At 33.4% G+C, this 12,881-nt stretch overlaps 2 protein-coding genes across 2 annotated transcripts; both read right to left on the bottom strand.

Moving 5' to 3' along the window:
* Positions 1-365: 365 nt before the first annotated feature.
* LOC145074169 (transcription factor MYB93-like) lies at positions 366-2,317 on the bottom strand. The gene is made up of 3 exons (XM_079020579.1): positions 2,142-2,317; positions 1,462-1,591; positions 366-1,221 (listed from the first exon to the last, which is right to left on the bottom strand). Exons 1-3 carry the CDS (start codon positions 2,284-2,286, stop codon positions 510-512), a joined length of 987 nt encoding a protein of 328 aa, XP_078876705.1. The 5' UTR covers positions 2,287-2,317; the 3' UTR covers positions 366-509.
* Positions 2,318-5,445: 3,128 nt separating this feature from the next.
* Positions 5,446-7,574, bottom strand: LOC145073810 (putative mitochondrial adenine nucleotide transporter BTL3). The gene is made up of 4 exons (XM_079020302.1): positions 6,820-7,574; positions 6,413-6,716; positions 5,863-6,330; positions 5,446-5,746 (listed from the first exon to the last, which is right to left on the bottom strand). The coding sequence occupies exons 1-4, from the start codon at positions 7,251-7,253 to the stop codon at positions 5,678-5,680; spliced, it is 1,275 nt and encodes a 424-aa protein (XP_078876428.1). The 5' UTR covers positions 7,254-7,574; the 3' UTR covers positions 5,446-5,677.
* Between the last annotated feature and the right edge of the window lie 5,307 nt (positions 7,575-12,881).

Here is a 12,881-nt window from a genome sequence, read left to right as displayed (position 1 = left end):
TATTCTCTATTCTAGAAACTCTTCTGAGTCTTATCCGATTAAAGGTTGGGAGTACCACCCAAATACTTTAATCTGAAAGTGTTTAACACGGTTCTCAGGATTTCCAAGTCTTTCCATGCCCCAATTTTCTAACAAAAACCAGATCGGACCGGTATATATGAAAATGACTATTTTTATCGACATGAACTATATATAAATGTTGTATAGTTAAAAAGTGTTATTGAGTTATAAGTTTTTATAAAAGACTTTTCCGTGTTTCAAAATTTTAATATAGATTTAATTTTTTTATATTAAGTTTTATATTTATAATTAATTAATATAATTTAATATATAACAACGGATTACAAATATCAAATGCCACTATCTATCAAAAACTAGTTAGTCTATATATATAATTCATAACTGTACACATATCAATCCATGCAACGTAAAGTTGTACCATACATGATTACATTCTCCAATTCACTCCAGGAAAAAAGCTTCCATAAAACGTATGCACTCCATGATCATCAACTCATTTCTAGTAAAGTCTGATCCAATTTGAAAGAGTCTTCGAACAGAAACTCTGGCCAGTTATATGAAGAAGCTCCTCCATCTCCGCCACTGTAGCTAATGGTGCTGCCGCTCTCAAGTGAACCACTATTGTTGGTGGTGGTGGCGGTGGCTGTGTTGTCTATCAATGGCGGAATAGGATTCCACGTGACTGCTGATATTGATGGCGAAGAATTGACACTCGTAAATGCTGATTGGCCTTGACAATGACCCACATGTTTAAAATCATTACTTGTTTCTAAATTCATGATTGAGACTTCTTGATGGAGTGGTTGGGTAACATTAGAAGTTCCCACAGGAAATTGTCTGATTTCTTCACTCTCTTGATCATCTTCTAGTACTGGAAATTCACTCACAAAATTAAGGTTTTCTTCTTGGAATAGAGGGATTGAACTTGTTCGATTTAGTAAGGTTGATAACCCTGTGTTATTGGGTTGAAGAAAATGGTTGAAGTATTGAAGGTTTTGAGCTAATTGATTATGTTCAAGTAACTCTTTGATGTTAGCAAGGACAAGTAGTTGAGGTAAGCAAGAAAACAAGTCTGTTCTTGGCTGATGGGTCATCGGGTCAATACCACTTTGGAGTAGTTTCTTTTTCATGTGGGTATTCCAGTAATTTTTTATTTCGTTATCTGTACGCCCTGGTAAACGTGTTGCTATCGTTGACCATCTTCAAGTATCAACCAAAAAAAAAAAAAAAAAAGCTTCATTAATTCAAGAATTGTCGAGAAATCTGTTTAAGATCATTCAGTGATTGACATCATAAAACCTTTAACATCCATGCAATACAACCGTCAATGGTTTTATTACATTAATGCATAATATAATATTGTTTTTGAATGGTGTCAATCCATAGTCATAGTAGGTTTTCTTTCTACTATTAGAAATAAATACGGTTTATATGAATTACTTGTTTCCGAGAATGGAATGAAGGTGAAGAATCATGTTCTCTTCTTCTTGGGAGAATTTTCCTCTCTTTATATCTGGTCGAAGATAATTCGTCCATCTTAATCTGCAACTCTTTCCGCATCTATTAAGACCTACAAAATAGTCCACTTTTAAGTTTTAATAATATATCAAATACTTATATCAAGCATACACGTATTCAAAAAAATATATTACAAAAGTGCATTAAAAGATACACCAATAGATTCAGTATCTTCAAAATTCACAATCAGTTAAACAACCACTATAGTTTTTACTTTTACACATACTAATTTATAGGCCACGTAATTTTAGGTATACCCTTAAAAAATTTGCCATTCACACCACCCGTCTCATCAAAAAACACATTTAACCTATAACTAAACACATTTATCAAATATCCAACGAATAATCAAAACTTTATTAATAAAAAAGTTCTAAAATCTTAATAGAAGAAATTAATTAGATTGACATCTTATTCTAAGTGTAATTTACATGAAAAATCAAAAACCTAAGTATAAGTCTAAGTATAAATTATTATTATTATTATAATATATATATATATATATATATATATATATATATATATATATATATATATATATATATATATAGAGAGAGAGAGAGAGAGAGAGAGAGAGAGAGAGAGAGAGAGAGATGAATGACCAGCGAGTTTAGGAAGGGATCTCCAGCTTCCATGGCCATGATTTTGGATGTAGTTGATAAGCTGTTGATCTTCTTCAGTGGTCCATGCACCTTTCTTGATCAGGTTACTTTGATTGGAACTTGGAGGAACAGGAGACCTTCCCATTTCTTAATTTGGACTTTGCTTTCTTTCTTTTCTTGTGTTTGGAAACTAATCAATGCTTGGGTATATATGCACACAATCCACCTTTGCTTCTAGACTTCTACTTCCTCACTATTCTAGTAAACAACGATTTCCTATTTAGTTATTATAAAATGGTAACCATCGCTTTCATCGTATACAATTTTATATGATAAATATCTAAGATATATGTAATATTTAAAAAAATGTATGTACGGACAATATTGATATCTGTCTTTGACACTTGTTCAAGTAGAAAAATGAATTTTCAAAAATATTATTTGTTAATGACTGACGTTATTACAAACGTCATTGATAGATTTAAATGTTAAAACCAGAGTAAATTACACTAATGGTCTCCGGTTTGGTTTGGGGTAGTTTATATATTTGGTTTTTAATTTTAATTTTTTTTTTGACTTTGTATTTGTCACGTGCTCTTATGCCAGACCCAAATTACTTTATTACCCTGGACATATAGTAAAAAAAAAAACATACAATTATTTAAGGTCGTACAAGCATCCCATCCCATCCCACCTTTTCCCCTCCTCCTACCAAACCAAAATCAATATTTGATGAAACTAAAATCTCATAACCAAAAAATCACATTAAATAGAAATCACAAACACACAAAATCTGGTCTTAAATAATCACAACCCCATTAATGAATTCAATGTTCCAAATAATCACAACCCCATTAATTAATGAATCACAAAATCCCATAAAAACCATCTTTTATATTTGGTTTTGTTGATAGATGAGAGGATAGAAGCTTGATGAACCAGATCACAACGAGACTCTATAGATTTTGGTTTCAAATCTCACTCTATATATTATGATAGATAGAGAGGTGATAAGCTCGAGGAACCAGATGACAGGAAGGTTCTATAGATTTTGGCTTTAGATATCACTCTCTTTTCTTTCACATGATGACAACACTCCAACCACTAAACACTAGACACCTCTAATTCCTTTTTTTTCTCACACCCTCTTTCTCCTGATGGACAATGACGAGGAACAGTTTCACGGGATCTGTTGAGCGCTATGCAGTTATTGTGCTCAAAATTTCAATAGCAGTCACATGCCGCTATTTGAGATCACGGTTATCGCGGTAATATAGTAGTTTTTTAATATTACGTATAATTTATAATTTTATATTATATTTATATTGAATTTATATATTCAAGTATTAATACTATAAGTCTATATAGAGTTAATATCATCAAACCTAAAAAGACATAAAAACATAACATAATATTATATTATATTAATATGGAAACTAGGTAGTGTAAAAGTGTCAAATAGAGTTTAATTGGATTGCACGGGTTCAATATTGTATTAGTAGACCGTGGTTGATTTAAGGAGTTAAGTCTCAATTCATGGCCTCACAGGTGTGGGTCGATTTACAAAAAACATTAATGAAGTCTGACCATGGCAACTCAAGTTGGCGTGAGTACAAAAAGAGATGAGAAAAAGAGTTGTCGGTAGACGTAGTTGCTTTGTATGCTTTTAATTATGTTATGTGTTCGGACTTTTTTAAAATTAAAGTGTAGTGAGATCATTAAGACTAGTTTTTCATTGAAAAAAATAACCAAATGACCAAAAATGTGAACGAAAATGGAATAGCGCCGCAATAGCGGCTATTGGAATAGCGGTAAATAACGGTGAATAGCGCCGCTAATAGCGGTACCGCGAAATGAAAACGCTAAACTGAAAATAGCAGTTCTTCACCTCCGCAAAACGCTATAACGCCACTATAGCGTGCAATTGATAGCTTAGGTTGAGCGTGGACGACGACTAAAACAGCGACTATAGCTGTTGGACATGAGGGGCCTACGATAACTCTTGGAGGGAGAGAGAGAGAGAGAGAGAGAGAGAGAGAGAGAGAGAGAGAGAGAGATGGTGATGTTGATTGGACTTTTAGAGGCGGCCTGAAAGTTTTCGAAGACTATGGTAATTTAAGATGCTTAATTTGCTAAGGCCTTCTCGTATACCTGCAACGAACATGCTCGTTGTTGACGTGGCCACGGACCACGACCGTGCATACTATCCTACCGGTCCGTGGTGGCTCGTATTCGTCGTGATTTGTGGTGGCAAGCACAGAGGCGGACGACCAATGGATTTCTTCTTCACTCTCAAGCTTCTGTCTTCTCTCTCTTCGTTCTTTTCTTCCGGTCGTTGTACCCACTCCGAAGTGGGTTTGTGGCTTTTGGTGGCTGGTCTGGAATCTCTCCACGACGGTTGTTGTGGAGAGTATAACTGATGGCCTAAGAGAGAGGGAAAGAGATAGGTTGGATGATATAAGGTGGGGCTGTGGACCAATTTTTTTTTTTTTTTTAAATATAAATAAAACGACGGCCGATAAATAAATTAAAAAGAAAATTGATGCGTTCAAATAGTCATTCATATCTGATATATATCATCCGAAACCATTAAAACCGTCCGAGTTAACAAAAAAAAAGATAAAAACCAAACACGCAAATCATCTCAAACCATATGCTCCCATGTAACTTACTCTTAATAATAGTCTTATTAATCTTGTCTTGGAAATGAAGTTTAAAATGTACTATTTTTGAGAAGAAACTTCAAACACCTATCAATTTCTAAGAAATATATTTAATCAACAAAATAATCACATTTCCTAAATACCACAAAATATTCACGGAGGACAATAATATTTTCAAATGACAGATTTTCTAAAAACGGTGTAAAAAAAAATCTTAAAATCACAAAGCAACAATTGTCAATGTTACAAAAAGAAAATATTTCAAAAAATCATTTATGAATTTATAAAGAAGATGTGTAAGAGATTATGTCATTGTCCAATATATCTATATAGTTGATAGAGTATGAGGAGACACATATGGGTGAACCACACAACACAACCGAATATTTCCAAGACCTCATTTCCCTCTCGAGAACAGAGTTGAAATAGGGGAAATGGCGACAGCATACATGCCTACTAGATAACTCGGATCTATGAGAAGAAATTTGATTTTTGTCCCTTTAAACTTAATAATAATTGATTCACTAGAAGAACACGAAAGTATATTCGAAGTAACCCATAGGACACAACAATTTTTTGCTTAACTTGTGATATCAAAAAGAAGCTAATGCTAACAAAATTATAAAACTTATAAATCAATATCAACGTAACTAATCTCTTGTATAATAAATAAAGGTACTGTTGCATATGAGTTCATCAAACATCAATGGAACAACCAACTACTCCCCTCTCCAAATTGAAGAAGAAAATCATCAAAAAAAACAAACCGATTTCAATTCTAATTTCATCACCAACATGTTCTCCAATCAATAATCATCTTAAAGCAATCAACAATTTTCTTTATGTAAGAATTACAATCAAGAACATGGTAACTTACTCCACCTTCAACACAAGCTTCATGAACTCATAAACAAAGTAGCTTATTGCAGCCGAAGGTAATACCTGGTAATTTAGAGTCAAAATTTGAGAGATATTTGCACAAATTTGGTCAAATTCTTGAACTTAATCAAGCAATACAAAATCAAGATCATAGAGAGTATGTTTTCATGTGAACATACCTGAAGTAAACTAGGAATAAGTCCTGCATAAAGAGCTGAAACACCTCCATTTTCAACAATCTTTACACACGTGGCTAATGCACTCATTTTATTTGCTCTAACTTGCAACTGTAACTGCCTTCTCACAACTTCAAAAGGGTAAGTTGCCACCTCAGCACAAGCACCAGAAATGGCACCATGTAATAAAGTTCTCATTGGGCCTAACTCTAACTGTTCCAAAATGTTCAATTCATCTCCTTGCTGTTTCATATACTTGATTCTTTGCTTTCCTTCAGGGGAATTCAGATATGCTGATTTCAATATGTCATAAACTCCATAAAACACAGCGCTTGAAGGCGCCATACTTAAGATTGAAGGAACCAATCCTTTATAAAGAGAAAAGAATCCTTCTGTTTGAATGATGTGGCGAAAAGCTCCTATCACACCTCCCAATGATTCACCCCCAGGTGCCACTAACTTTGTTCGTATCTGTTAGATCCCACGATGACTTGAATTATATAAATAAAAAAAAAAATTTAATAAATGGGAAGAAAGAATTGATCGAATTTACAGTGTCCAGTGGTAAGCACAGAATGCTAGCAGTCATGCCGGCGCCGGCGCCGGCAAAGAGTCTTTCGAAATTTGTTGTTTCTTGATTTCCGGTTAACCGGAGAAGTTGCTTTCTATAGGAATCGTATGCACAAAAATTCAGGGCTTTAAATGGAGCTGTGCGAAGAATGTTAACGAAGTTTCCCTTCCAAAACCCTTTTAAACCTTGAGAAGAAGCGATTGATTTAATTAGCTCGAAAAGATTCTTCTGTTCACCACGAAGCATGTATTCCAGCTTTAGTCTTTCAAGTGGTGCAACAAATGTTCTGTTAAAAACGTTAAATTTTCAAGATTGATTAAAAATTTCACTTCTTTTTGGCCATAAATTCAACTGAAAATTCGAAGATGTGAATAAGAAGAAACGAAAACCTTGAAACCATGGCAGCAACAGCCCCAGCCCATAAATGCTTTGTAGTGTTCATAGCAGCAGGTTTTCCCCTTAATCTTATAATAACCTTCTTCTTACTCTCCTCTTCCACCACACCATCGCCGGCGCCCACCGCCGCTGCCATTAACTGGGTAGTGGAATTTCTATCAATGCCATCGCTACCTCCCTTAACTGATAAACTAACTGACAAGAACCCACCTCTGGAAACCCAACTTTTTTGCCGGAAAATACCAATATCATGTCTACGGCGAGTCGAGGAGTGATGGGTGTTGATTAGATAATGAGGAAGAGTATTGCTATCAAGAAATAATCCCCCGCCTTCTGAATTTGTATTAGAAATTGAATATCCAGAGGTCGAAGTAGGGGCTTCAAGTGGGATTGCGTCTGTGAAACAGCCACTCAGTCTTGTTGACATATCGTTGTTTAAAGAAAGAGATTGAATATCAAACTTTTATTTTGGGAATTAGGGTTTTCGATTTCAAATTAACATCAATAATGAGGAGAAATGAATGTAGTCATGGGCGATGAACATAGAAGAAGTTGATGGCGACACTGACTTGAAGAAAATGGTGGAAATCACTGCTTTGCTCTTGTCGCTGCAACTGCTTGATTTTGGTAGCACATCTTCAACAAAGCCTTTCAGCCACAAGCTCTCATCGTTCGGTTTGTTTATTTAATTAATTTAGCGGATACTTCAGTTCGGTATTTGCGAGGATAATTAGGAGAGAGAAAACTTGTGCTCTATCCGGCATGGAGCATTTTAAATTTGTATATTTATAAAATAATTATTGGTTGATGTATTACACAAGGTTTTAAAAAGCTTGTTATGGTGCGGCATGTCTTCAAGGTTTACATATGCCGTCAAGCTTTGTCAAAACGTTATTTTAACTTATATATGTGTATAAAAATGAATAATGGATGAAAATACATATAAAAATATTAATTATATAAAAAATTGCCGCCTTAAGTCACGCCTTACAAACGTAATGACTCGCCAAGGCTCGAAAAAGCTTGAGGTTTGACATTGCCGCCGAGTCACGCCTTACGTTATTTAGAACTTTGGTATTACATGTTACCTATATTATAACTCAGGTTAAACGAATAAACACATAAAAAAATAGAATAGTCTATAGATATTACATAATAATTAAAAAAAATTATGAGAAACCAATGAAAACAAACATAAACTTCAAAATAAAAACAAATTACTTGTCAACCAAATCCATAAGCAAACAATAAAAACTAATAAGAAAAATCTTCAAACTAAAATGTCAAATAATGATAATTGACTTAAACTTATTAGAGTTTTTCCATTTTTAGGATCTTCAAGGAAGGAGCAGCAATCGAACCGGCTCCTATTTCAATCCGTGCTGGACCGATCGATGTACCAATAATCAAGATCTTTCGAAGAAGACCATTCAAATGATTCGATGGTGGTAATAATTTCAATAGGCTGCTTGACTGAAGTAGTTGTTGCCGGTAACAATCTCAAATGACTCGGTGGTGGTAAGATAGTACGTTTGATTTTATTCTCAATAATCATCTCATAGTCCAATGATGAGAACTGTAACACAAAAAAAAACAAAAAAAACAAAAACAAAACAAAAATAAGCAAAAAGAGCATCATTAATGTAGAAATAAATTCATATGTTACCAGTTTGATCTTAATTTTTTTTTCCAATTGAGTGAACTTTGAGATTTCATAACCATCAACTTTGTTCTTCAAATTAACATTTGAATTTTGAATTTTGAACACCAAGTTTTTATCCAAAAGAATATTCAAAGTAGATGGATAAATCTCCATATTACCTCCAAAAAATAAACGGTTATAAAAATAGATAGACAAAAAGTGAAAATTAGTTTTATATAAATGAACTTAATATCAATAACCTCATTAAAAATTTGAAGCAACTCTTGTGCAAGTTTTTCAAGAAGTATCTTTACGTTACGATCAAATAACTTAAGTGACACCAAACCGGTAAAATCTTGTACAAATAGCTTGTTTTTAGCCGCTGGTGTGATTAGTTTCATTCCTTTGAATAATTTCTACCCAAATGGTTTTCATAAACCATGTGATAAATAGTCCATGATAAATATTAATTGCAAACCATGTTAATGTTTTTTCATTAGTAGTCATTGTGTTTTATTCACTTATATTAAAAAGTTTTATTTATATTTTAGAAATATATTCCATTTTATAAACAAAGTTGCACGACACATTCATTTCATTCATCTACGAACCGTGCATGTATTGTAAAAGTCATTGATTATAAATTATATCCTTCCTCATTTACTAAATTTAAACATAGATTTTCTCCTATATAAAAGGAAATACTTTTTTTTCCATTTTCAAGACTTCCAGAAATATAACTACATTTTAGTTGTTTTTCAAATCACATAATACTATACTTCAAATTAACATAAAATAATTTAAAAAGACCAATTTCAAATTGCATAAGATAAAAATGCATTAACAAAGAAAATTGTCTTTATTAGAAACAACTCACCATGGTATCATTTTGATAATACAATAATGAAAACATTTAAGATAATATAATAATTTGAACTTCAACTTAAGTGATATGGTTATAAGAAATCTATTGTGTTCCTTTGTGCTTTACTTGATATAAAGATAATGTAAAAGACTTTATAACAAAAAAAAATTCATATATATATATATATATATATATATATATATATATATATATATATATATATATCTTTTCCGCAACCTTGAATTTTTTTTGTTATAAAGTCTTTTACATTATCTTTATATCAAGTAAAGCACAAAGGAACACAATAGATTTCTTATAACCATATCACTTAAGTTGAAGTTCAAATTATTATATTATCTTAAATGTATAGGGTTAGGTTATTTTGTTTTCACTATCTATTGAGTGCATGTATGACTGATTCTGGACCAATCATTTTAGTTATTTTAAGAAAGTAATTAATGTATATTACATGTTGAAGATATTATAGGTATTAATTACATCTTCAGCATTTAATATGCATTAATTATTTTCTTAAAATAACTAAAATGATTGGTCCAGAATCAATCATACAGGCACACAATAGATAGTGAAAACATTTGAACCTCACTCTCTCTCTCTCTCTCTATATATATATATATATATATATATATATATATATATATATATATATATATATATATATATATATATATATATATATCAAGGTTGCAAAAAACGCTAGACATTAGCTAGGTGGTGGACCGAGGTCTAGGGATTAATCGGTTAGACGGTGATTAATCGGGAACCATTAATTATTAAAAAAATAATTCAAAAATTTATAAATCTAACTTTAATACTAAGAATATAAGTAAATAAGCATAAAGTTTAATAATGACTTAATAAGTTTAACAAACACAACCATTTATCATCCAAAATAAGCATAAAAGTTTAATAATAAGTTTAACAAGCACACAAAATCATCATCCAACAAGTCCATAAAAGTATAATAGTGAGGTTTAACAAGCACAACAATTTTCTTCTAATATTCTCCACATAATTCCATTATTTGAACCTCATCTGACTCATATTCATCTTCTTCTAACACTTGCTCCTCACTCTCGGACTCGAAATCTTCATTGAAAAGTTCCTTCATTTTTGGACTTTCTCGAGGTGCTTGACTAACATCGGTTGCAAGAGCTTCATCAACTGTTATAAAAAAAACTCACATTAACACATTAAAATTGCTCACTCAAATCAACATGCTCTGTATCATATCATTTTATCATCACTTCATCTAATATATCATCACATTAGCACCATATTCATATCAGTTTAACACATTCAAAAATCACATTAACACATTAAATATACTCACTCACATATCATTTTAACAGAAAAATTAAGTATATAATCACATTAACAGCATATTCATATCAATTTATCATCACTTAATCTAATATCATCACAAATCAGCAGGCTCTGTATATACTTCATATTAATTTAACAGAAATTAGCAGAACCAAAAACAATCAAAAACTATAAAATTCAAAGAAGCTTTCACACTTTAATAACAAGAATCATCAACGATGACAAAATTCAAAGAAGCTTTCACTTTATTCATTTCTATAACCAAGAAAAATAAAAAAAAAAAAGAAACTAATATATGAACAAATGTTGACTATAAGAAGCAAAATTAGCATAACCCAGGTGAAAAGGTAAGCTTAATTCAAGATCTAATCAGGGAATTTAACCTTTTGGATGATTACCTTTGCGGTTTCGGTATCATCTGGAACTTTGTATATGTCGGCAGTATTATCAGGAACAAAGGAGCTGAAGGCATCGGAGGGATTTCGGAGGAGAATAGGATGTCGAAAGGGAAGGAACAACGACAGAGGATGTCGAAGGAGAAGGAGTGACAACGCAATCTTGTAGATGACTGGAATGCGATGACGATCTTGGAAGGCAACAACGATCTTGGAACAGACGGAATGCTTAGAAGAAGAAGAAATCATCGTTTTTGATGTGTGTGTGTGTGAAAGAGAGAGAGATAGAAAGAGAGAGAGAGAGAGAGAGAGAGCAGTGAAATTGATAATGCGATTGAGATGGAATGAGTAAGAAGAAACGAAACCTAGCAATGGTTTGTCAATTTTGCCCCTTAAAATTTTGAACTCTATTGACTGTTTTTTGACCGATCAGGGCGCCCAACTCCGCCTAGCTCCGATTAGGTCCTACTTTGACTGAATTTGACCCAAAACGATTACATAGGCCGATTAGGTATAAACGTAATCGGTTGGCGACCGCCTAGCGCCTAGGCAGATTTTTACAACACTGATATATATATATATATATATATATATATATATATATATATATAATATATATATATATATGTGTGTTGTGTGTGTGTCACACACACATATATATATATATATATATATATATATATATATATATCAGTGTTGTAAAAATCGGCCTAGGCGCTAGGCGGTCGCCAACCGATTACGTTTATACCTAATCGGCCTATGTAATCGTTTTGGGTCAAATTCGTTCAAAGTCGGACCTAATCGGATGAGTCCTGTGTATATGTCAGAGCTAGTAGGAGTATAGTTAGCTTTTTTGTACTGTATGTGGATGACATACTACTCATAGGAAATGACATGCCACCCTTGAAAGAGGTGAAATCCTGGCTTGGAAAGTTTTTCGCTATGAAGGACCTTAGAGAAGCTACCTATATCCTAGGGATAAGGATATTGAGAGACATGAGTAAGAGACTAATTGGACTTAGTCAAAGTATCTACTTGGACAAGGTGTTGAAGAGGTTCAACATGCAGAATTCCAAGAAAGGTGATTTATCGATCCAGAGCAATACCAAACTGAGTAAAACTCTGAGTCCGAGTACAAAGGCTGAGATAGCTGAGATAAGTCGATTACCATATGCTTCCACAGTTGGCTCGATCATGTATGCAATGACTTGTACTCGCCCCGATGTGGCTTTTGCTTTGAGCATGGTCAGAAGATATCAGGGGAACACTGGTAAGGCTCACTGGACTGCGGTAAAGAATATTCTCAAGTACCTACAAAGGACTAAGGACTGGGTTCTTGTCCTCGGTGGGAGCGATGACTTGAGAGTGACAAGGTATAGTGACGCTAGCTTTCTGACCGACAGTGATAATTTCCGCTCTCAGTCATGTTGGGTATTTACCCTAAATGGAGGAGCAGTTACTTGGAAAAGTTCCAAACCGGAGACCGTAGCTGATTCAATGTGCGAATCAGAGTACATAGCAACAATTGAAGTGGAGAAGGAGGCGATATGGCTGAAGAACTTCATTGAAGACCTTGGAGTTGTACCAGCTATAAAGGAGCCTATGGAGATTTTCTGTGACAGCGACAGTGCGGTTGCCTTAGCCAAGGAACCAAGGGATCATGGCAAATCCAGGCACATTGACAAAAAATATCACTTCATAAGACACAAGATAGAAGAAGGACTCCTCATAGCAAAGAGAGTATTTTCAGAAGAGAACCCATCATATCCCCTCACGAAGGGACTAAATAGGGTTAAGCATTTACGG

The sequence above is a fragment of the Lactuca serriola genome, chromosome 9 (genome assembly GCF_051521515.1).
Source record: "Lactuca serriola cultivar US96UC23 chromosome 9, Lser_US96UC23_V15, whole genome shotgun sequence".
In the NCBI taxonomy this organism is placed as follows: Eukaryota; Viridiplantae; Streptophyta; class Magnoliopsida; order Asterales; family Asteraceae; genus Lactuca; species Lactuca serriola.
The sequence above is the reverse complement of the archived record's forward strand: the minus strand, read 5'-3'. Positions and strand labels throughout refer to the sequence as shown.